This window comes from Crocuta crocuta, unplaced genomic scaffold, assembly GCF_008692635.1.
Source record: "Crocuta crocuta isolate KB4526 unplaced genomic scaffold, BGI_CrCroc_1.0 scaffold44, whole genome shotgun sequence".
In the NCBI taxonomy this organism is placed as follows: domain Eukaryota; kingdom Metazoa; phylum Chordata; class Mammalia; order Carnivora; family Hyaenidae; genus Crocuta; species Crocuta crocuta.
The window spans coordinates 4,444,410-4,470,608 of NW_027530179.1; the positions used below are offsets into that span (position 1 = coordinate 4,444,410).

A 26,199-nucleotide genomic window follows, 5' to 3' on the forward strand; every position below is an offset into this window, starting at 1 on the left:
CCTGCTTTGTCAAAAATTAGTTGGCTGCATACTTTTGGGTCCAATTCTGAGTTCTCAATTCTATTCCATTGGTCTATGTGTCTGTTTTTGTGCCAATACCATATTGTCTGGATGATTACAGCTTTGTAGTAGGGGCTAAAGTCTGGGATGGTGATGGCTCCCGTTTTGGTTTTATTCTTCAGTGACCTTTCCAGTCTTATTCCCCATAGCTCCATTACATGTATAGTAGGTGTCACGACCAACCAGATGAGCTGCTTTGTCTAAACCACACACCACGCTTACTCATATTGTGGCCTTCATCTGAGATGGCCCCCGCTCTCCTTCTGAGCAAACCTCCTTAACGAAGGTTTTCCTAGTACCCACCCAACAAATGTGATTCTTTCTTTCTTTGGCCCCCCAAGCGTGCTGGTTTTACACAGAAAGTTTATTTTGTTCTTATTAATACAATTACTTGTGAACTTGGTTTAGTATTGCCCATCTCTCCAGAGTGCAAATTTCCTTAAGACAAAGAACATTTTTACTCAACTTTAGATCCTCTGAAGTCTCCAAATCAGCGCTCTGCACACATTAGATTCTTCATTTGCTTAGCTGTTATGCAGTCATCCATAGGTGATATTACTTGTATCAAGTTGGGCATTAAAAAAATTCTAAACTCGGGGTGCCTGAGTGGCTCAGTCAGTTAAGCATCCAACTTTGGCTCAGGTCATGATCTCATGGTTCGTGAGTTCAAGTCCCACGTCAGGCTCTGAGCTATCTGCACAGAGCCTGAAGCTTACTTCGGATTCTGTATCTCCCTCTCTCTCTCTCTCAAAAATAAACATTAAAAAAATTTTTTAGTAAAAAATTCTAAACTAACCAAATCTATACATGAAGTTTAGAATTAATTTGTAAACTAAAAACAGGCCAGTATCACTGGAACTCATTAAAAAAATCACACTGCTTTCTGTAGCATCACATAAGACCTGATAGTGATTTAATAAAAGCAGTAACACGGGTAGAAACAAAACTGTGGCTTTTATAATTAGCTGTCTGTATCAGCTTGCAAAATATACAAAAGAAAACTTCACAAAGATAAGCAATAAACATCAACTTAATTTGGCTGTGAGATCTAGATCACTCTTCTAAAAGTACAGAGCAGGGGCACCTGGGTGGCTCAGTTGGTTGAGCGTCCGACTTTGGCTCAGTCATGATTTCACGGTTCGTGGGTTCGAGACCCATGTCGGGCTTTGTGCTGACAGCTAGCTCAGAGCCTGGAGTCTGTTTCAGATTCTGTGTCTCCCTCTCTCTCTGACCCTCCCCTGCTCATGCTGTCTCTCTCAGAAATAAATAAAACATTTTTTTAACAAAATTTGAAGTACAGAGCAAACAGGAATCAAGGCTCAAAATCTAATTTATGAGGCATTCCAAACTCAAAATTTATTTTACAGAAGTAGGAAAAAAGGTACCATTTAAGAAAGTAAACTATTTACTAGTAAGCAATAAAAAATAAAATCATGTAATATACAAGGAGAATTATTATCAGCGTAATCAATATTCACAAACACATTAAGAATAAGTCAGCTTAGGAGCCCCTGCGTGGCTCAGTCGGTTAAAGCGTCTGACTTCGGCTCAGGTCATGATTTCATGGTTTGTGGGTTNCGCCTCTGGCTCAAGGCTGACAGCTCAGAACCTGGAGCCTACTTTGGATTCTGTTTGTTTCCCTCTCTCTCTCTGCCCCTCCCCTGCTCGCACACTCTCTCTCTCAAAAATAAAAAATCTTTTTAAGTAAATAAATAAAGTAAAAAAAAGAGTAAGTCGGCTTAGGACATCAAAAGGTTCCCCTTATAAAGTCCTACAAAGCCTTTTCCTTTTCTGGCATCTATAGGTATGCAGTCATCTTAAGGTATATGTAATATGCACCAAGAAGAAAAAATACTTTAATATAGTACCCATGAGATAACAGTTTAAGAAGAAAAAAAAAGAGCATTAAAGGGAATTGACACATACCATCTGCTTCACATAAGAGGGATCACTGTAGTCTGCCATTCCATCCTCGGGATTAATGTTTAACTTGTCTCGAAGAGGAGTTCTACCCGGGGTGGAGTTAATAACTGGTTTGGGAGTTGTCCCACTGCGGGGAGTCAATCCTTCAGAGCCATGAGACGGAGTCCTAGAAAGACAGAAATTCCAATGAATAAAAGTGCCAATTTTATCTGGATTGTGCTTCCAAATATTTTTCACATAAATTATTTTACAAAGAAAGCATAAAAGAAAGAAACTAAGATTGCAGAAATTCTGTCTTCCTACCTGGTTTAAGTTAGAACTCTAGATTAAAATACAGATTCAGTTCAACTAGCTTAGAATTTACACACAGTATTTTTATTTTAATGACTTCAAGTAAAATTATTACACTTGACATTTTCTTGCCTTGCTAAACTAGGCCCACCAAACATTATTTCAACCTTTTCTTGATGCATTGTGGGGTGGCTAAGAACATACCATGGGCAGAGGTCAGCCACACTGCTCAAAGACCCCTAGGAAACTGTTTATAAGTTCAGTGTCTTCATCTTACATTTGCTCCTCACCGCCAGGAGCTGCTGGCTGGAACACCACTAGCACAGGTGTGCACTCACTTGTCATTCCTTCCTTTACATTCTGTTTGGAAACTGAACACCAGGCCTACAGGTGAACAGCTCTGCGTGACGGCTGAGACTCTCTTAGGAATACAGTCCATAGACTTGGCAGCTCATATCTTAATTGTTCAAAGCCTGTTTTTGTTTGTTCATTTTGGTTGCTTACTTCCTGTACCTTAGCTCTGTTCCAGACAAGTGATGCTGCCAGACAGATGGTCCCAAAGGTGAGAAGAGGGGTTATCGTAAGACATGGTCCCTGCCCCCAAGGAGCTTACAATCTAGTTGAGAGACAACACAGGGAAAATAGGATTAGGCTCTTACAAGCCTTGCAAAAGTGTTAAATTGTATATTTGGATTTGGTTGCCAATGCTTCTTGATCCTGCTGTCAGGTAAGTTGTTTTGAGACGCTTCCCATATTAAATAACCAGTACAATGATCTATCCTAACACTGAAAACTAAAAGTGAATCTAAAAGATTTCCAACCTTTAAAGTTAAAATTTCATTTTAATATGACTTGCTTCTTCAACGTTTCTATCTTAAAAATTCCTCCTAAAAAATAGTAACTTAAAACAAAAAAACTGTAAACAAAGACTGAACTCTGGACTCTAGTTAATGATATGCACAAGACTGTGTTAGAAGTCAAATGGACTGAAACCTGCAACTTATTTTGAAATGCATTAAACAATTAGATGGATTGACTGACGGATAGATATGTGATAAAGCAAATATAGTAAAATGTTAACAACTGTAGAATCTAGGCGATGACCATATGGATGTTTGCTTTCCCATTCTTTTAACCTCTCTGAATGTTAGAAATTTTCAAAGTAAAACATTGGGATATGGGGCACCTGAGTGTCTTAGTCGTTTAGGTGTCTGACTCTTGATTTCAGCTCAGGTCATGACCTCAGTCGTGAGATCAAGTCCTGCATAGGCGTGGAGCCTGCTTAAGATTCTCTCTCCCTCTCTCTCTCTGCCCCTCTCCCACTTATGATCTCTCTCACTCTCTTTCTCAAAATAAAAAAAAGTTGGGAGAAAAGCAATAGTAATACAAACAGATAAAATACTACAATTTTTATAAAATTCAATAAATGATCAAAGGAACAATGGACTGATTTATTCTTCTAAATCAGATAAAATGGGGGCGCCTGAGTGGCTCAGTCGGCCAAGCGTCTGACTTCAGCTCAGGTCATGATCCTACGGTTCAGGAATTCGAGCCCCATGTTGGGCTCTGTGCTGACAGCTCAGAGCCTGCAGCCTGCTTCAGATTCTTTTTTTGAATTTAAAAAAGAAAACCAAAAAAAAATCATAAATAAATGAGATAAAATGTACTCAGGAAAAAGGTGATATAGCATCAAAAGCTCTGAACAAAGACAGTTCCGTACAGTAATAACCAATTCCTGAATGTGTTACTACTCTGAGTGAGAAGAAATCAAAAAGGCATGTTAAATGCTTATTTCCATTCTCTGTCAACATTACTACACCAAACATGTTGCCCGAATCCTTGAAGTTTTTCTAAAATGAGAGATGTATGTATTTACAGTACCTGAACGGGGTAGAAAGAACTGTGTTTGGAGTCTGTACAACCTGCCGCTGTGGGGTCACACCTGAGAAGTCACTCTCATGCAAAGGGGTGTTAAGTCCACCTTTTAGTGGGGTGTCCACATTGGTCAGGGCCATGAGGTTCTGAGCTTCCTGATAAACAAGAAGGTAAAGAAATGTATTTTAACAGTTTAGCCAGAATAGCTGAATCCTCTCTTCCGGTTTTACTATACAAACCTCAAAGGAGACAGAATTCTTACACATTTTCTTAATGAACACCAAGAGAGAAAATGAACTCTGGGCCATGACAGAATTCAATACTTCCATTCCTCTGTCGATCTAACACAGCAGATCATAGGTTTTGGAATAAAGTTTTAAATGTCAAGAAATGTTTTGAAATGAAATCATCATGACCCAAAAGCTTCTATTACCTGTACCAAATCTCTTTACAATCATAAAGAACTAAGAGTGTAAATCTCCCAATGTGAGCTTGGGCTAAATGTCAGCATACCCAGATTTTAGTCTGGCTTTATCATGAATTCTTTCCAGTCTTCATTAACCCCTCTGAGTCTCAGTTTCTTCTACTGGGAAGTTAAGATACCACTAACTGGCTAGTCTAAGTCCACTCCCTGAGAAAACTCATGAGGGCAAGTTCCTTTCTGAAGTCTCGTTGTCCTCTTTAGGCAGGCCTGACAATGTTCCGAAGGCTGTAGCCCCTCTACCACAACCCTGCACTCACTACTCTCACTGCACCCACACTCTTCTAATCCCCAACTCCAGGCCCATGAGAGACTATATTTTCCAAGATAATGACAGCCATATGTCTCATCTCATGTACTCTTCTTAGAATCCAACCTTGATACTCCTCCCATTGTGAAGTGGAGGTCTATATCCCTTCCTTTTGAATCCAGGTGGCCTTGTGAGTTACCGGTAACTAACAGAATGCAGCAAAAGTGACACTGCTGAACTTCCAAGGCAGGGTGAGCAAACATACGGCTTCCTACCATGCTCACTACAACACCCCTATAGGAGCCTTGAGACACCAAAAGAGAAGTTCAACTGTTCTGAGGCCACAGGCTGAAAGAAAGTCCATGCTTTGTTGAGGCCACATGCAGATTCACTTCCCATTCTCAGGTGAGGACCCAACCCACAGCCAGCACCAACCACCAGACATGGAAAGAAGATGATTCAAGCCCCTATGTGTCAAGATACCCCCCGTGCTGAGTCTTCTTAGCTGAGGCCCTCGACACCACAGACAGAGACAAGCCATTCTTCCTGAGCCCTGTCCAAATTGCTGACCAACAGAAACCATTAGCACAATGACATATTTTAAGCCAGTAAGTTCTGGGCCAAAATGAAGATAACCAGAAGCACGTGCATGGCTCAGTCAGTTGAGTGTCCCTTGACTTCAGCTCAGGTCATGATCCTAGGGTCATGGGATCGAGCCCCACATTGGGCTGTGTGCTGAGCATGGAGCCTGCTTAAGATTCTCCCTCCCTCTCTCCCTCTGCCACTCTCCCCCACCACTTGTGCGCACATACTCTCTAATAAATAAAAATTTTTTCAAAAAATGAAGCTTATTCCATTATCTATTACCCTGTTCTTAACTCATCGTAAGAATCTTGAATTTCACATTACCAAAGTCCTGTGTGTTCTTTTTGCTAGTTCAAATACAAAACATTTTTCCCCAACTAGGCTCCCAAAAGGCTGGCCAACTTTATACCTTTGGCCAGAAGATTGGAAGCTACTTCTCTCAGGAATCTGACAAACCCAAAAGAAAAAATGTAGAATACTGACATGAAGAATTTGCTAAAGAAACCCACCAGCCAGTTCAGTCTACAAGGAAGCCTGGGGTTGAGGAACCTTACCCATACCTAGAGAGCTTCTAGTCTACTTTTAAGTGCCCTGCCTTTAACCCCTAGATATAGGCAGAGAGCCAAAGATCAAAAGATATTTGAGGAAACATCCAATATGAAAAACAGAAAAGAAACTTAATTACTATGCAAGCAAAAGAAAACATAAAAATAAAACGAAACCATCATTAACAGCTTCAGAGAAATAAAACAAAAATATTCATTAAATAAGACATTTAAATATTGAATACATTTTTTAAAAGAGCTTTTAGAAATTAAAAATGTGACAGTGGAAATTTAGAAACCAAACAAAGATAAAATTCACAAAAAATCTCCTAGCAATAAATCAAAAGATCATTTAGAACAGAAAAACAGAGAGGAATAAATAAGAAAATTTGAGGTTCATAAAAGGAACAGACCAATGAAAGGGAGGAAACAAAAATTTTCAAAATAACATCCCCAAACTGAAGGCCATGAGTTTCCAGGATGAAAAGATCCACTAAGCACCTAGCAAGTGACTGAAACAGAGCCTCACCAAGGGTAAGAAAAGAAGATCATATTAACTTCTAGAAAAGGAAAAAATGGATTTGTTAAATGGCACAGATCTCAATCACTATAGTAGAAGCCAGAAGACACTGGAGCACTGTCTTCCAAACTGTAAACAAAAACCATTTCAATGTGGGAGCATCTGGCTGGCTCAGTGGAGCATGCAACTCTTGATCTCAGGGTTATAAATTCAAGCTCCACATCGGGTGCTTAAAAGGAAAAAAAAAAAAAGATTTCAATCTGGAATTCTATAACCAGTTATACTATCCATCAGTTAAGAAGAGAGACCAATAATTCAGAGATATGCGAGGTCTTAAAAATTCCATCTGCCATGAACCCTTCCTCAGAAAGTTACTGAAGGAACTTCCGGAACTTCAGCAATCCTTCACTTTACTGAAGGTTACTTCAGTAACTTCAGTAACCCTTCACTAACAAGGGCAAAAACCAAGAAAACCAAAGACACGGGAGCCAGGCAAGAGATGATCCAAGGGACTTTCTAGGGTGCCAATAACAGGAAATCAAGAGAACAAGCCATAAACAAGATCTAATCATCCAGGGGCACCTGAATGGCTCAGCAGATTAAGCACCAACTTGGGCTCAGGTCATGATCTCACGGTTCATGGGTTTGAGCCTCAAGTCAGCCTCTGTGTAGACAGCTCAAAGACTGGATGGAGCCTGCTTTGGATTCTGTGTACTCCTCTCTCTCTCTGCTCCTCCCCCCTCACATTCTGTCTCTCTCTCTCAAAAAATAAAATAAAATAAAACATAGGGGCACCTGTGTGGCTCAGCTGGTTAAGCATCCAATTCTTGGTTTCAGCTTAGGTCATGAACTCACACTTTGTGAGTTCGAGCCCCGCATCGGGCTCCACGCTGACAGTATGGTGCCTGCCTGGGATTCTTTTTCTCCCTCTCTCTGTTCCTCCTCTGCTCTGTCTCTCAAAATAAATAAACTTAAAAAATAAATCAATAAATACTATATAAAAATAAAAATATTAAGTTAAAAAAAAAAAAAGTCATTGTCCAGAATAGAACACTCAGAAATTCTGGGAAAGACTTAAGAAGCTGAGAATATCTAAAATTTTATCAGATTACAGGAGATTTACACAGATAGTGTCAAGCCAAGTCTAGAGCTGAGTTTGTGCTAAGTAATCAAAAATTTAGCATCTGAATAAAACAAGTAATAACTCAAAAACACACATAATAACATGCAGTAATCATAAAGTACTTGTGGGCTCAGCAATGAATATGACTTGCACAGTCATAAAGTAAACCATGAATACAGAGCTAACCAAAATTATGATATAACCATAACAGAAAAAGAGGGAACGGAAAGAGGATGCATGCATGGTAGAGGCAGAGGGTGGCAGAGCCAAATGTTCAGATCCCCAGGTGGAGAAGTGGCTAAAACTGAAAATAAAATCAACAAGTAACAAGTGTCCACATGGTAAGATGGTAAAAACATAGTTGTAGGGGCACCTGGGTGGCTCAGTCGGTTAAGCGTCCGACTTCGGCTCAGGTCATGATCTCAGTTCGTGGGTTTGAGCCCCGCGTCAGGCTAGGTGCTGACAGCCAGCTCAAAGACTGGAGCCTGCTTCGGATTCTGTGTCTCCCTCTCTCTCTCTCTCTGACCCTCCTCTGCTCAAGCTGTCTCTCTCTCTCTCTCAAATAAATAAAACATTAAAAATTAAAAAAAAAAAAAAAAAAACATAGTTGTAATTAGTACCTCTAGTCTCTGACCCTCCTCTGCTCAAGCTGTCTCTCTCTCTCTCTCAAATAAATAAAACATTAAAAATTAAAAAAAAAAAAAAAAAACATAGTTGTAATTAGTACCTCTAGAGAGCAACCAATGAGGAGCACAACTATTTCTGTTACTAAGCTTTACAGGAACTATTTGACTCCCAAGAAAGCTTAAAATTTTCTTTCTATTAGAGAAGACAAAGTAAGATCTAAGAGTGTTCGACAGCGTTTTGTTAGGTGTGGCTATTCTCCAGCGAACAAACCCCCTACAGAGCTGTGTCTCCCATGTGTTTACAGGAGAGATGGAAACAGCACTGACGGCAGACTGTGCCAAGCTCAACAGAAATGCAGGGAAATTTTAAAAACCGCTGACTACATACATATGATTTCTTTCTAGGACTGCTAGGCAACATGAAATTTTAAAATGCTGTGATTTATTAATAGGTACTAAAGATTTTGAAGGGCTAGCCTCAAAAAAATTTAAAAACCTATGAATTAATAAACGTAGAAATGAAACCACCTAATTACTTAACCTGCTAAGTTAGGTCCCTAACAACAAAATCTTGAGGATCTAGTTTACCCCTTTTTAAGAGAAACAAACCAAATCACTGTGCCCCTTCACTTTCAAGGACAATGAAATGAAAGGCTCACCCTACCATCCAACAGCTTACCTGCAGAATTCTGTCCTGGGAAGCCGGTGTGCGAGGTGTCCTAAGAGCGATGCTGTTGTTGGTGACATTGTACTCAGACAAAAGCGTACTGGAGGCAGAGTTTGTTATGCCAGATTCCTCGGCAGTCTGACGTGCGATTTCACTTGCTTGGCCTACTTTTACAACCTCCTGGAGTTCTGCGTCTGAAATCTAGAAATCACCATAAGCAATATTTTAACCAAAGAACACCACGGCTGGCAACTCCCGTATTCCAGAAAGACGAACCGCTGAAGCTGTGGGACGAGCACACAGGGGTCTGTTTTACCTCTCTTCATTATTTGTGGGTTTGAAAATTTTTATTAAAAAGTTTTTAAGTCTTCCCCGTATAATGAGGGGATAAATACCATATATGATATACTACCAGGCTGCAAAGTCTTAGATTTCCATAATGAAATGCTTTCAAACCAACTAACATATTAATAAGCCCAGAACATAAAATGATCATGTTTGTATACAACTGTCAAGGGAGGGAGGCCTGAAAGCCAATTAAAACATCAGAGACCACTCAGCCATAAGAACACTGAGAAAATCAAAAGGTTTTATCTTAGTAATTTGACAAAAACAAGTATCGCAGGGGCGCCTGGGTGGCTCAGTCAATTAAGTGTCTGACTTCAGCTCGGGTCATGATCTCAGGGCTTGTGGGTTCAAAACCCCATGTCTGGCTCTGTGCCAACAGCTCAGAGCCTGGAGCCGACTCTGTCTCCTCAAAAATAAACAAACATTTAAAGAAAAAAAAAAGTATCCAGAAGAGAACAAAGAAAAAAAGTTACAGGCAAAATCTCAATGAAGGCATATCACTACTTTAGGGTGCCTGGGTGGCTCAGTCGGTTAAGCATTCAACTCCTGATTTCAGCTCAGGTCATATCACAGTTTGTGGGTTTGAGCCCCCCTCTGGGCTGCACACTGCAGAGCCTGCTTGAGATTCTCTCCCTCTCTGCCCCTTCCCCAATCAGGCACATGAGCACTTTCTCTCTCTCTCTCTCAAAAGAAATAAACTTTAAAAAAAAAGGAGTATCAGTACTTGGATGGCAGCATCTGACAAAATTATGTCACGTTTATGATCAAAAATTTTGTGTTGATGTAAGTGCATCATTTGGATAAAGAAACTCTTCTGGCCTCCTAAGTCTATCCCTCAGCTCCATGAAACCCAACCATTCAATTCCACAGAGCTATACTACTCAAAATAAATCAACAGCTAATTCAAAATTCCCACAGTTCTGACCAACTGTAGTTAAGTCTAAGGAAGAGAGCCTGTGATATGCTGAATGAGGGTATGTTTCTCTTTCCCTTCACATCTCCACATTAATTTTCACAGCTACTGTCTCAAAAAGAGAAGTATGGCACAACAAAACATTCCATGTAAGAAAGCAGCCTGAAGTCCACACGGCCAAATACCACCTTTATCCTAATCGGTTACAATAAGAGGCCAGGAGCCCTAACCTGCTCACAAATTGCTAAAAGCTGACAATCACTTACTAAACCATCACATGGGCAATCTAAGGCCTGATACAATCATTTATACAGAGAGGTTGTTAATCACACTAAATCACAAGGACTTATTTTTATGTGGCTCACCTATTACACTGTAAATTTCTTAAGGGCACACAGACCCTCAAACATTTGCTAAATAAATTATACGCATATGAGTTCACACAATGAAAAAACTGCTTTTATCAGATTACCTGAGGGGCAGGAAGTACTAGTTTGCTTCTTTTTTTAGTAAATTCAGAAACACCACTAGTCTGAAGAATAGCTGACGGTAAATCAGATTCTTTTTTCCTTTTTAAATGCTGCTTGTCTTTTTTTCTGTCTCTTCCTTCTTTTTCCCTATCATAAATCAAAGCAGAGAGATTTTTAGAAGTTACCTATAGACAATACCAGTAAAAGCCATATAAATACTCATACACTTCTAACAAAATCCCATTCCTAAAATAATTACTGATAAAAAAGACAAAATCTAAATACATTAAGCTGTGCCCTACACCATTAGTTACCCACTATATTCAAGAAGAATGCAGCCTGAGAATAGCAACAGAATTATTAAGAAAATAAGATACAATACTAAGTAACTTACATAGTAAATATTAAGCCCATGTAAAGATTATGATGATAAGCAAAATGTTATGTACAATTTCAAAAAGAAAACAAAAGTATCCCCATACCACGATTACATTCTTACAAAAGTATGTGTGTCCACTTACAAAAATGATGAAGACAAACATACCAAAAAAACAGGAAACAATAATACAAACGGGATGGGATTAAAACACTGAATTTTTAAATTTCCCTTTAACACTGTTCTTCAATTGTTCATGATGATTCTTTAAATTAACTTGTTTCTTTAAAGAATATTTAAGTCCTGACAAATGGTTACAGACTAACACCAGGCTCAAGGCCACGGGTGAAAGCTCCAAGGACGCCTCCTCCCAGCCTGGGTATCGCCCTCTTCCCCATCCAGCCCACCCCTTCAACATTATCCACTCCCACTTGCATCTCTTAATTCAAACCGGCTACCTCATACAAGGTCTTAATTTGAGAAACAACTACAAGGGAGTACATCCAAGAATGTGCTGTTTCAAGGTGCCTGACATCTGTCATTCAGTACCAATTCATATCAACAGAGTGGACGGTCAGTAGGGACGTAGAAAACTAAAACTCTCTGACAATCACAAAAAGTTCTCCCCACAATATTCAGATGCAAGAATTAGTGAAAACTCTAAAAATCCCTAGAAATAAGCAAAATCCTCTGCACCTTTAGACCAAATATTTTACAAACACACTTACTTATCCCCATTAGATAAAGACTTAAGTATGCATCGGTAACTTTTTTAATTTCATTCAAAGAAAAACAAGATAAAATTGTCACTAGAATAGACAAAAAGAACCAAACCAGATTTTGACAGATTCCTCAGTCCATTCATCAGTAAAATAACTAACCGGTTCACAAATGTACATAAACTTTGAGACTGTGACTCGATGAATAAAGACTACACTAAGAGCCAAGTGCTGACGTGTCAGGAGGCACAAACAGCCTTCTATGCAAAAGACACAACTGGTGTTCTCAGAAAGGTGAATCTAGCAAATAAATAAAAACATCATGTAGGCCACATTGTCCTAAATAATAAAAATCTGGCTCTGACAAGGACAGTGCATGGCCCTCCATAAAATTGCTACTATACTCTTCCATTTTCAAAATCAGAAAGCCAACTTACGATCTTAGTTCCCCATCAAGATCCTGTTGTCTTAATTTTCTGAAATCTGCATCAAGAGCCTGGTAGTTTTCCTCAGAAGTATCATAGAAACCAAGAGCAGGCTTTTTTTCAAATGGGATTTCAGCATTATAATCAACCCCTCTCTTCTTTTTTCTCTTTTTCTGGATTTCTATGCCAGCTGCTCGAAGTTCTCTTCTCTTCTGGAGGGCTGCAAGACGCCTGAAGAAAAACAACGCAAGATCACCTAGAAAATCACCTATGATGAGGAAGGGATAGATCATCCAACAGAGTTAAGAAAACCCAAAAAATATTTGGGGAAGAAATATTTATTTAAATCCTCACCTCACACCACTCACCAAAATAAACTCCCCTTTTGATTTAAAGGTACACACACAAGCAAAAAGAAAAACCAAAGGGACTATGTAAGTAAATACGTATCTTATCTCTGGATTGGAATGTACTCAATATAAATTAAATAAAGGGTAAAAGCAGAGACCCAACAGCTTTGAATTTTAAATTTTATATCTCTATAGAATTATTTTTTTAATCATAAAACAAAAGACAAACAACAGGAAAAAACATTCACAATTAATACTGGGAATGGTTAGATATAAAGAATCTATTCAGGTTTTGTTTGATTTTATAATTTATCCCAAAGGGGGCTTGGGGAAGAAACAGAAGAAAACAAATAGTTCTCTAAAGGAAAAAATGCAAACAGCCAAAATGATAAACAGTATACGTAGCTAATAATCACAAATTAAATCAAGTACGATTTCTGCATATCTAATTAACATTGTTCAGTTTTTTGTTTTAATGGCAAGCGCACAAAAAGTGGACAGTCACCCCCAGTGGTAATGAAAAATAAACTGGTACAGTTTTCCCCAAAGAGAATTTGGAAATACACATTAAAACCCTGACATTTCTCACATTTTTAAATGTTTCATTTTTATTTTTTTTTTATTTTTGAGAAAGAGAGAGACACAGCATGAGCAGGGGAGGGGCAGAGAGAGAAGGAGACACAGGATCCAAACCAGGCTCCAGGCTCTGAGCCATCAGCACAGAGCCCAATGCAGGGCTCAAACTCACAAACCGTAAGATCATGACCGGACCTGAAATCAGATGCTCAACCAACTGAGACACTCAGGTGCCCCTCTCACATTTTTCAACCCAATAATTTCATTCCTCAGTCTTTATCCTAAAGAAATAAATAACATAAACAAGGCCTTAGCTGCAAGACTTCACCGAGCAGCGTTCATAAATAAGCTAATAACTGGACACAATCTAGACATCCAACAAAAAATAAAGAAAATTTATAGCATAGCTATAAGATAGAATGTTGGACAGCTATCTATATAACTTAAAAAACCTGTAAATCTACTTTCCCATGGAAAGATGCTCAAGACATACTGGTGTATAAAAAACATTACAAAGTTCACATGTTATAGAGCAACATGTAAAAATTACATGCTTATCTATCAGTGAATACATGCACCTAAGATGTGAAAGATGCCCAATAAAATATTAACAATAATCACTGGAGGTTAGGATTTCACTTAATCTTTACTTTCTTGTACTTTCCCATGATGCTATAATTTTAATGATATAACGATGAGAAGAGTTATTTACAACATTAAAGGGGGAAATCAGTAATACAGAGCAATTTCCATCATGAGGCTCTGCAAACCCACCCCCCTCCCAGTAAAACTGACGAAAATTTAAAAAAAAAAAAGTTTGAGTCTCTGGAAAGGATCCAAAGGAGATACAGCACATGATGAAACATTTATTCAAGAAAATCTGAGGGGCGCCTGGGTGGCTCAGTCAGTTAAACATCTGACTTCAGCTGAGGTCGTGATCTCACAATTCCTGAGAGCCCCACAAAGGGTTCTCTGCTGTCAGTGCAAAGCCTGCTTCAGATCCCTGCCCCAATCCTGCTTGCATTTTCTCTCTCTCAAAAATAAATAGACGTTTACATTTTTATTTTTATTTTTTTTAATGTTTATTTTTGAGAGAGAGCATGAGCGGGGAAGGGCAGACACACACACACACACACACACACACACACACACACACACAGAATCTAAAACAGGTTTTCAGGCTCTGTGTTGCCAGCAAAGAGCAGCCCAACACGCGGATCAAACTCATAAACCAAGATCATGACCTGAGCCCAAGTCAGATGATTAACTGACTGAACCACCCAGGTGCCCCCCCCCCCCGCCAAAAAGTTTTTTAATTAAAAAAAAATTTGAAAGACAAGGCACTTGGGTGACTCATCAGTTAAGCATCCAACTCCTGATTTTGGCTCAAGTCATGATTATCAGTTTGTGAGATCAAGCCCCACGTCAGCCTCTGGGCTGACAGATTTTTCTCTCTCCCAATCCAACCCCTCAAAATAAATAAATTTAAAAAAAAGAAAGAAAAGAAAAAAAAGAAAATCTGAAAGAGGGTTTCAACTACCCCCATTGTGATATCAGTCTGTACTTTCCAATTAAGTTCTTCTTTCCAGCTTTCCTAACTCAGGCAAAAGACCCTGCAAAGCATCCCAAGCTGGCAAAGGAAACTCCCCCCTCAAGCAATAAGGACCGCCCTGAGACAGCAAGACCCTGCATGTGATGGACTCCAAGACCTTGAGAGCCAGACTTTTCCTGCCCACCTGCACATACGCACTGTCCCATTCTCCTCACATAAACCAGGAAGAATTTTTGACACTTTGGAGACAGTCTTTGAAATGCTAGTCCAAGTCTTCCCGGTGTTAGCGTCACTGAAATAAATTCCTGTCTTGTTCCACCACCACTCGTCCCTCTGCCTTTGGATTTTGTCACTGGGGAGTGGCCATATCTGGTGTGTCTGGGACCCGCCAGAGCCAGGTACTCGTGCACCCCTGCGCCCCAGCTTCAAACCTAGTACAATTCACTAAAAAAAAGTGAGAGTCTGTGATACCTGAATTAAGTCTCACTTCCTCATCTCTCACCCCAGTCGGCACTGGGAGACAGAAACTCTCTACTCCACACTGGTGCAGCCAAAACCACAGGGTGCTCTCTCCCCTCCAGTTCCCAGTAAGAAGGCTTTCATTCTAGGAGGAGCAGGACACCAGCAATTCTCATCCTGCCCCCAGATACCTGCTGCAGAGGTTAAGTTCCGACAAGAGCTGCCCAGAACTGGGGCCACTTCTTTCCTGTGTCCAGACAGAGGCTCTACCTTGGACACAATGCTGCTAAGAATGCTGGGGCTCCAGGGGTCCTTTGGCCCAGCTTGTGGGATGAGGCTTCCACACTAGGAGAGCAAGCCAAGGAGACCTACGGCTGCTGCCCACACAGAGCACTCAGCTCCTGAAATGGGGACGTCATTCAGAGACAAACAACCAGAACCCAAGGGCAGAAGAAAGAACTCCAAATCTGCCCCCCCCAAAAAAACTGACTTTGTTTGCAACAGAGTATGGAGGAAATGTTCAGGCCTAAGAGCGCTCTGAAAAACAGTGAAACTTGTGGTAAAAGGTAATTGGGAAGAAACTGGTAGATTCACCGGCTAAACTGTTGGCCCACTAGTTTGCCAGAAAAAAAGCGGAGACTTCCTGGGGTCAGAGGAAATACCAAACACTGATCCCAGAAACTATGCTTTCAACTGGGTGTTGTATGTAAGTGATGAATGAATCACTGATTTTTACTCCTGAAACCAATATTGTACTGTATGTTAACTAAAACGAAGACGACGACGACAACCAAACAACCATCCCTTCAAAGGAACCTAAATTTAATTGGATCCCTTTGTGGAGCAATTTATGTCCCAAGACACTGTTGAAAACAATACAGAAAAAAAACAGAAAAAGAAAAAGAAAAAAAAATACAGCAATCAGCTAGCAATTAGTAGAGCCTAAAATCTGGGTATAGCCAGGGAAAAAGATGCCAAAGAAAGTGTAGTCAAAACCACACCATCCCAAGGTGACTGTGGGCATGCCCAAGACTGCACCCCCAACTCCGCCACCGCCAATGAGCAACATCAGAAGCTTTACATTCCGGAGGGGAGGGGAGAAGAAACTTCACTAACATAATCCGCATTCACTAAACAAACAAGCAAAAAACAATGAGAAGCCAGGGTGGAGAGAACATAGCATCCAGAATTGCTACAATGTATGATCTAAAGTGTCCAGTTCCCAACAAAAAAAAAATTGAGACATAAAGAAATAAGAAAGCAGGGCGCATACAGGAGACAAAAAGCTGGCAACAGAAACTGCCAGTGAGAGCAACCAGACGTCAGACTTAGCAGACAGACTTCAATGGAGCCATTATAAATATTTAAAAAAAAAAAAAAAAAAGGAAACTATGATTAAAGAAGCAAAGGAAGGTATGATGAAAACATTGCATCAAATAGAGAAAATCAGGGGCGTCTGGGTGACTCAGTTAGTAAAGCATCCGACTTCAGCTCAGGTCGTGATCTCAGTTCATAGAAAAAATCTGGGGTGCCTGGATGACTCCGTCGGCAAAGCATCTGACTTCAGCTCAGGTCATGATCTCAGTTCGTGGGTTCAAACCCCACGTCAGGCTCTGAGCTGACAGCTAGCTCAGAGCCTGAAGCCTGCTTCAGATTCTGTATCTCCCTCTCTCTCTGACCCTCCCCTGCTCACACTGTCTCTCTCTCTCAGAAATAAATAAAAACATAAAAAAAAATTTTTTTTTCAGTAGAGAAAATCAGTGAAAGATAGAAATAACTTAAAAGAACCTAGAGAGAGATGGGTAAAGATTATGCAATCCAGAAAAAAAAAAAAACAAGAACAGAGCCTCCCAGAAATAGGGGGCATCATTAAGCGTACCAACATATGCAGAACAATACCAAAAGAGGAGGAGAGAGAAAAAGAATAAAATATTCAAAGAAATAATGGCTGAAAATTTCCCCAAATTTACTGAACCTACACATCCAGAATGCTCAACAAAATCCAAGGTAGATAAACATAAAGAAATCTGGAAGCAGAAACATCATGCTAAAAATGCTCAAAGCCAAGAGAACTCCAGTAACATTAACAGCTAACTTCTCATAAAAACAGCATGTAACAATATGATCCCATTTTATACACGTTACCGTGTGCATATGTACACATAAGCATACCCTGTATTGAAAGAAAGGTTTGCAAAGACACATTTCAAAAGTAAAGTAATTTCATTTTTTTTAATGTTTATTTTGAGAGACAGCTGGGCAGGGACAGAGGGTGGAGACGGGGAGAGGGGGAGGGGGGAGAGGGAGGGAAGGAGGGAGAGAGACAGAGAATCCCAAGCAGCCTCTGTGCCATAAGCACAGAGCCAGACATGGAGCTCGATCCCATGAACCATGAGATCATGACCTGAGCCAAAACCAGGAGTCAGACATTTAACGGAGGCACCCAGGCACCCCAATAATTTCATTCTTTAAATGAAGGAAATAAATTGGGTGCCTGGGTGGCTCAGTCGGTTAAGCATCTGACTTCAGCTCAGGTCATGATCTCACAGTTCGTGGGTTCGAGCCCCACGTCGGGCTCTGTGCTGACAGCTCAGAGCCTGGAGCCTGTTTCAGATTCTGTGTCTCCCTCTCTCTCTGACCCTCCCCTACTTGCTCACACTTGCGCACGTGCTCACGCGCTCTCTCTCTCTCAGAAATAAATAAAATATTAAAAAAAAATTTTAATAATAAATGAAGGAAATAAAGACTTCAAATGACATCAGAAAACCTTTCATTAAGTGAATATAACCAAGATAATAGTATCATATCAACCATTCTGCAAAAAGAAAATAGTGCAATACTGGAGGAAAAATGTATTACCTTTACAATCGATAAAAAGCTTTAAAACAGATTTGCAATTCAGCATTAAAGAAATAACCTGCAATGTATTTTGCATACAGACCAATCTGGTCTATTACAAGATAGATGTACAACACAAGTTATTAAGATGCACAGATTCTACAAGAAAATCTACAAGATAGTCCAGAGTAAATCTATACCTGTAAAACAGTATTTAAAGCAAGCAATACCACTCACACTTGGAGAAGCATCCTTGGCCAACCATGGTTAAAAGGCTCAAAATTATTTGGTCTCCAAACAATGGACAAAAATGGAAAAGTGAATTTTTTTCAACCCTACTCACATTACTTAACCCTAAATAGTGTACAAAATAGAAAAGGGATTAAAACTGGGCAGAAAATTGAGTACCTCCTCTTGGTTTCTGTTTATTCTTCTGGGCCATTCATACTTCCATTAAGTAACTATTCTGGCCTAGTGATTGGCCAGCTATGCCAAGAAGCATCCTCAGGCAAGGAATCCTCCAGCCCAGGATCTGGCACTTCAAAGTCATTACTGGGGAAACCATCAACACAATGCTAGTCTTCAGGTCAGGAAGGACTTCCTAGAGTGGGGGCCAAAAACCGCAGCTGTGTAGGCTAGGAAGATTACCCCAATGCCCAAATTCAGATTTTCCCTTCTCCGTTTCATCTTGGTTTCTGGAACATAGGAATGAGGTCAGTCATAGATCTAACCAAAAGGAAAAAGGAAGGGGAAAGTAGAGAAAACCTTAAGCAGACATCAGTGATACCACTCACTTTTTAAATGAAAATTTCTAGGGGTGCCTGGGTGGCTCAGTCGGTTAAATGTCTGACTTTGGCTCAGGTCATGATCTCATGGTTTGTGAGTCTGAGCCCCACATCAGGCTCTGTGCTGACCGCTTAGAGCCTGGAGCCTGCTTCAGGTTCTGTGTCTCCCTCTCTCTCTGCCCCTCCCCCACTCATGCTCTGTTTCTCTTTCTCAATAATAAATAAAACAGTAAAAAAAGAATAAAAAATAAATGAAAATTTCTAGAAGAGCCTAAAATTTGGTTCAAAACTCATTAACCCCCTCTACATTCAGCCAAGTTTCCTATTTCACAGCCAATATCTACGCAAGGAACGCAAGTGGCAGTCAAGCAGAAGTCACATAGCCTTGAGTGTCCTCTAGCCATCTGACTCCAAGATGGCTATCATAAATGAAGCTCTTCTATGTTAACAGAATCCAACATATCAAGTGATCATCTGAGAGTTACTTCTGCCAGCATCTTTTACTTCTTACAACATCTTTTTAAAAGCCTATTTTTTTTCTGTATCTATTCTATAATGGTTAGGGAAAAGAGAAGTAAGATTTTTCCAAAGTATAAGGGTGCCTAGCTGGCTCAGAAGGAGAAGCACGCAACTCCTGATCTCAGGGTTGTGGATTCAAACCCCATACCGGGTGTACAGGTTACTAAAATATAAATTTAAAAAATGTTTTTCCAAAGCATAAAGGAACTGAAGAATATAAGCAAAACTGGAATTGGACAATTTTAATTATTACCCAACAGGGTTGACAAACCACAGTTTTATGAGGTGTAAGGATGCACAGACTAATTGTTCAACTATAGATGGAAACAATACCTTGCTTCTTCCAACTGTTTCTCTCTTGCTTTCCTCTTGGCTTTCTTTCCCTGAGTATTTGCCAAGCGGGCTCTAGCTTCAGAAAGCATCTCAAGTTCATCTGCAAAAATAAAGAGAAGAAAAACTAAGTTCTCCAACAGAAGCAAGGTATGTGAAAGACATACTATAATGCTTAAGAAGAGAAAACCCATGAATATAATCATTATATGGTGGCGTATGGGCTTTGAAGTCCGAGAAACCGAAGTTAAAAACCAGGCCCACCACTTGCTAGCTCTGTGACCATGGATAATTTATCTACCCTCCCTGAGCATGTTTCATCATCTAAAAAAAGGGAATAACAAGTCCTACTTCAACAAGAATGTTGAGGACAGCTAAGTAAAATATAATAGGTAAAGCATCCAACAAGTATTCATTAAATAACAGCTATAATTACCATATCCCTCATTATCATCAACTAACTAGCACAGCACCAGTCATGACAAACTATTGTAAAAACTACTTTTTAATTATAAGGAAACAGATAACTCTCCATTAGGCAAACATTTTTCTCCTCAGAACTGTTTCTCCCCTCCAATACATTTCCATGGCTCCCAAAATAGAATAAATTTCATTACTGATGCCTTAGAGCAATTCCAATATAAGGCTATTCAGGGGAATCTCAACTTTTTTTTTTTTCCCTTACAAGATAACTTTTTTAAAAACTCCAAGATTACCCACTCCATGCTGCAGCATACTGACTCAGATCTCCTGGGGAGGTACTTGTATTTTTAGAAGTACATCTCGTGACAATGATGCAGGTGGGAACCACTACTTTTAAATTTTAAAATCCCAACAAACACTCACTGAACACTTCACAACATCTCTGTTGAGGTAAGATAGCTACAATTATTCTCTATCTAGCAGGAAAGAGAATCAAATCTCAGAAGGATTATTACTTGCCTAAGATCAAATAGCTAAATAAGTGGCAGGCAGGAGGAGTCTAAAATCCAGTTCCTCTGACTCCTGGTTCAATATCTGAGGCAGGCATCATGAGTCTGTGTCCTAGTACTGCAGTGCTGCCTTTCTACAAAGACTCCAATACCTGCCTGAAGTCAAAGTAGTTAACAGGACTAGAACTCCAATTCCTGTCATGGTGCTCCTTCCCAGAATGGGAAGGAGAAAACAGAACTCTCGAGGGTTTGCCACTGGCCTTTAGGGAATCTGTCCAGTAGTATTACGCTGCTTAATTTATTAAATGAAATGAAAAATCAAAAAATGAAGAGACACTGTCCAGAAAGAGCAATTACTCTCCAAAAGAAGAGCAGACACATTTAGAGACAGTAACAACTGCAGACAGAACTGGGGTTCTAGAAAGTCAGAGGAGCTTAGAAAGAAACTCAAAGAGTGAAAAAGAGGCCTGAGGAATGTATGGTTACTAAAGAAACAACTTCCTCACAAGCATGCACTCACCCTCATCCATATCAATCGGATCAGGCCGGGCTGGTTTTGTTTCTGGATTTGGATCTATTTCCCCAGGTTTAAGTTTTCGTGGATCGTCTGTCGTTTCCTCTTCATTGTCTCTTTGTGCAGCTTTATCCCTAGAAAAAAACCCCAGGAAAGTCGGTCATGCTATCACACCATCCCGTCTTAGAAATACCAGGTTTTCCTAGCACTGGCACTCTTTTTTTTCAAAAACCCAACAGATGGGCATTCACAAAATAAAGTGATTCTACCATCGCTTCACCTGAAAGAGATGACATTAAAATTCTAATTTCAATGAGTGTTCCATTGACTATGAAACAGAATCCAAGCAGCTCATTAATCACAAATGCAGAAAACTCATACAAAAGGAGAAAAAAAAAAAAACTTCATGAAGAACCAAGATGTTCTGGTTAACTCTCAGCAATGTAACTATGGGTGTAATTATGCGTGATTATTTTTTTTTTTACGATTTTTTCCCTAATTTTCTAAAAAATATAGAATATGTATGATTTACGTAATATTTTCATATTCTTTTAATAAGTATGTAATATTATCAGTCATGAGACTCAGAGTACATAATCCAATAGCTTTAGCTCCTTTGACTTTACTCAGATCTGTAACGAAATGTTTAAACACAGAAAATGCTAAAAGCTCATTCAGCCTCATTCAGGAGACATACATACATTTTAAGACTGCCTTTGGAAATTCACTTACAAAAGAAATTCATAGTGTTCCAAGCACTGGGCAGCTGTTCTTCCGATGATTGGCGCAATGGTCCTCCACTGGGTTGGCATCAACTTGGCCAAGTGCAACAGTTTTTCCTCTTCTTCTCGGGACCATTCTGTTTTCTTAATGCTTGGATCCAGCCACTCATACCTATTAAAATCATACCATTTTATACATTAATTAGTTACCCAGCATGAACATTTTCTTTACACATCAGATATACTAACTTCTAGTGTCCGAAAAACACAAGCTAACTCTCTTCCCTCAATTACGAAAGCTGTTCTTTTTTCACAACTGAATAATCACTATTTGGTTAACTTTACCCCATTTACTATTCCCTACCTCACTAACTTCTACTGTTTTTTAATTATGCAAGACCAGTAATGCTTGAAAAAGGTACCCTTCCTGAAACATGATCATTTGCCTTCTTTCTCAACTCTCAATTGTTTTCATTTATTTTACACTTTATTAGAGGTTTTGAAATTATCTAAAATTAAGACAATACTACCTCACATTTAATGTTTCTAGTTTTCATAGCACTTTCTCACACTTTTTTTTAAAGTTTTATTTACTTATTTAAGCAATCTCTACACCCAATGTGGGGTTCCAACTCACAACCCCAAAATCATGAGTCACATGCTCTTCCAACTGAGCCAGCCAGGTGCTCCTCTCCTACTTTGATTCAAATCCCACAATACTTGGCTTACTCCAAGTATCTGAATTATACTCATTAAATGTTTCCCAATATCATATGCTTTATTTGGAGTTTTTATTTTTTATTTTTATTTTTTTTTACTTTTTTAATGTTTTATTCATTTCGGAGAGAGAGAGGCAGCATGAGCAGGGAAGGATCAGAGAGAGAGGGAGACACAGAATCTGAAACAGGCTCCAGGCTCTGAGCCAGCTGTCAGCACAGAGCCTGACGTGGGGCTCGAACCCATGAACCGTGAGATCGTGACCTGAGCCGAAGTCGGACGCCTAACCGACTGAGCCACCCAGGCGCCCCTATTTGGAGTTTTTAAACTTAAGTAAAACTACTAGGCCATCCTCTGTCTTTCCTATTGCCCCACCCAACCAACCTTTTCCATCCAGTCTAGTTAGCTGCAAATAAGATACAAGCCTTATTAAATAGTAGGGCAGGAGCTTAGCTCCACTAAGACAAGCAGAAACCAAAACTACTTTAGGCTGAAGACCATCTTCCTCTTTGGGATCCAATCTCTACATTCTGATCCTGTCTCCCACGCAGGTGACTAGGAAATTAACTCACTCTTGTGCAATCCGAATATGATCCTAGTACCACATAGGTCAAGGCTGGGGCCAGATCACTCATGCCAAGAGCTTAATGTGTCCTGTGACTTAAAAGGGGACACCACAGGTGCAATGCTGGGCTAAGTTATATTCTGGGGTAGCAAATATACAATAATACTTCAACTGTATTGATGAGGAAACTCACTACTGTGAGCTAGCCTAGAAAATTAACCATTACTTATCATTAATTTCTTTAGGAAAGTAAGTTCTAAATCAACTTACAAATTTCTGGAACACAATCCACTAACAAACTGGGGTCTATCGGTACTAAAAGTAAATTTATTTTATGCTTCACAAAACACGCTCAAGCACCTTAACTCATTTAAACCTCTTATCTCCATTAGTTAGGGCCCCCATTGGGAGAAAACAGGGACAGAAAAGGGATAAGAAAATGGCTTGCCTAAGATCACACAGGAAGCAAGTGACAGCTAAGGCTTAAATCTAAATTCCCATCTCCCACTCCATACTTTCTGTTGTATCATACTGCCTGCTTTCTTTGGCAAGGTTCAAAGAACTGACATTTTCCTCGTCATAATTAAGGTTGCTTTCTGTTTTCCACTCATTAAGTGGTACATACCATCTGGCTTTGCACTGCTTTGCTGATTTTCTATGCAGCAGTGACGCAATCCTAGACCACTGGTTTTTTCCATATTTCATTACTGCTGCTTTCAGAATTTCATCCTAAAAAAATTGTCAAAGAGAAACAATATATTTAATCACAAAATTCCAAGTGAGAACAGATAAAATTTCTCCCTAGGATTGCTAGGGAAAATCATAAACACATACATACACATACACACACACACACACACACACACACACCCCAGGTCTGAAAAAAATATACAAAAATTTCATTTACTATAATAATAAACAACAAGCCAGAATTGGCAAAATGCAAAATATTAAGAAGAAATCCCTCAGAAGGGCATCCTACCCTCCCTAAGACACAACCTCCCCAGACTGATAAACTGGGAGTGAGTACAGCCCAACCTGAGACACCCTACCAGGCAGTGATTAACAAAAAGGACTCTCCAATGTTTGGTCGTCATTCTCAAAAGGATACAGCTCCATCATTTTGTTCATTCACTCAAAAAACCAGGTGTTTCCTGAACACCTACCTTGTACTGGGTCTTCTATATTTAGGAAAAGAGAAGGAAATAGGCCTCATCCAGCCCTCAAGAAGCAAATTAAGACTCTGGGAATCCATTCTCCACTCCAGTTTACAAATGTCATTTTCTCTCCAGTCCCATAACCTCTGGTCTGACCCAAAAATCCACACCTCAGGTATAACCTAAGAATTACGTTTTTTTCCCCTACTGCACCAGTCAGCTCTTCTTCAGTCTCTAGTTACTGTTTCACCAGGGCACCCATTCTGATATGGAATTCACTACTCCCAGGGGAGTCCAGAAAGCTAAGCCACAGACACCGAAGATAACAGAGCAATAGATGAATGCACTTGGGCATTTTACTTTCAGGCTTTTTTCCACATTGAACTTGGGATACATGCCTCATACGTGAGACACACACACACATACCCCCACCTCATCATCAAAGATTTAAAAAGACTGCAGGGCTTTGGCCACTACACACGAATCCTGCTGTTACTTGATTTTGTACATCGGTCTCTCCCCCAGAAGTCCTCTCGTCTCCAATTTAAACAGTCTGGTTCCCTTCATGCTAGCTGTAAGACAAGGCTGTCCCTGATTCTATGTTTGACTTTGTTACAAAACGCACCTTGAACTAAAAACATAGAGCAACTGTCCACCCTACTAGATGCATTCTGCAAACATCTGCCCCAAGAAAACTATTTCAAGTTACTGTCCTAGGTTCTAGGGATTCCAAGACCTGGGTCTTTTGGGGAACTGTCTGCTGGGGAAAAGCAGTATCAGCTAGCACTTACTGAAAGACCACTATGTGCCAGACTGTTCTAAATGTTGATTCATTCAATCCTCAAAAGATTATTCTTAAAATTATCATCCCCATTAGAAAGTTGAGGCTCTGAGGGGTTAAGAAACTTATCAGCATCACAGAGTATGATGCTTGCCAAAGGCTAAAACATGCTATACCAGGTGGATGAAAGAAACGCCATGGGAGCACTTATTTTTATAGGGTGATGGGGCAAAAATGCAAGAGTTTCTGAACTGGGTTTTGAAGGATGGCCAGAAAGGTGTCAAGCAGCAGTGCATTCCAAGAGGGCACAAGAAGTAAAAAGACACAGCATTTTAAAAAGAGAAGATGTGCTCCGGAAACTGACAAGTTCAATGCACTATGAACACAAACTGCATCAAAATCTTCGTTGTATTTTACTCTTTCCCTACAGCCCTTTGGTTAGCCACTAGCATTATCCATTGCGTTTCTGGAAGCAAAGAGACTAATGCAGGCAGTCTGTCCTATCTGGTTTCTATCCTGACTGAGGGGGAGTGCCAGGAAGAGACAGGCCTTGGGATCTGCCGTGCGGACAAACAAGTTATGCCTTGTTAAGAGATAACATGAGAGATGCGGGCATAAACGGGCCCTGAACTTGGCACTCAAGCTGCTTCCCCTCCGCCAGGAAGTCAATGAAGAAACAAAGTTGTGGCCACAGCACTTCTCTATATTTATCAGAGAAGCACCGTGGCCAGGCTAGGGAACGGGGGTGTGCCAGATGATCAACTCTCCCTGAAGACCTACCCCGCCCCCTATACACAGCGAGTTCCTCCATGGCAGGGGCGCGTCCTCAATTCAACAAATATTCGCTAAGGGCCTAACAAGTGCCTGGCACGTCGTCAAGTGATTAAGTCACGGTCCCTGTCCTTGAGGTGCTCAGATGACGCAAGGCCCGACATCAAGTTAAGACCCCGAGGGTCTGCCCCGCGCTGTTCTCCACCCCCGCCCCCCGCCCACGTAGACCCCGCGGGGTATCCTCCTGGCCTCCCCGACCTCCGCGCGCGTGCGCACAGGCTGCCGGAGGGGGCGGAGGGCAGCGGACGGCGGGAAAAGGGGACTTACCTCGGTATTCCTCCACACCCCCCCCTTGATCATAATTCGAGGCATCTTAGCTGCGGGGTGTCTCGGCAAGCAGCCGAGAGGAGCTTCACAGAAGTAATAACGGGGCT

At 40.3% G+C, this 26,199-nt stretch overlaps 1 protein-coding gene across 1 annotated transcript in view; it reads right to left on the reverse strand.

Annotated features, from left to right (window-relative positions):
* Nucleotides 1-26,193, reverse strand: part of CDC5L (cell division cycle 5 like) — a 48,911-nt gene extending 22,718 nt beyond the window's left edge. Inside the window, exons 1-10 of the mRNA XM_077764864.1 lie at nt 26,093-26,193; nt 23,682-23,785; nt 21,785-21,946; nt 21,059-21,186; nt 19,610-19,709; nt 12,210-12,428; nt 10,680-10,824; nt 8,959-9,147; nt 4,156-4,304; nt 1,987-2,149 (exon numbers count right to left, since the gene is read on the reverse strand). Of these exons, the coding sequence (XP_077620990.1) occupies nt 1,987-2,149; nt 4,156-4,304; nt 8,959-9,147; nt 10,680-10,824; nt 12,210-12,428; nt 19,610-19,709; nt 21,059-21,186; nt 21,785-21,946; nt 23,682-23,785; nt 26,093-26,137 (1,404 nt within the window). The 5' untranslated portion in view covers nt 26,138-26,193. The remainder of the gene's footprint in view (nt 1-1,986; nt 2,150-4,155; nt 4,305-8,958; nt 9,148-10,679; nt 10,825-12,209; nt 12,429-19,609; nt 19,710-21,058; nt 21,187-21,784; nt 21,947-23,681; nt 23,786-26,092) is intronic.
* Nucleotides 26,194-26,199: the final 6 nt, after the last annotated feature.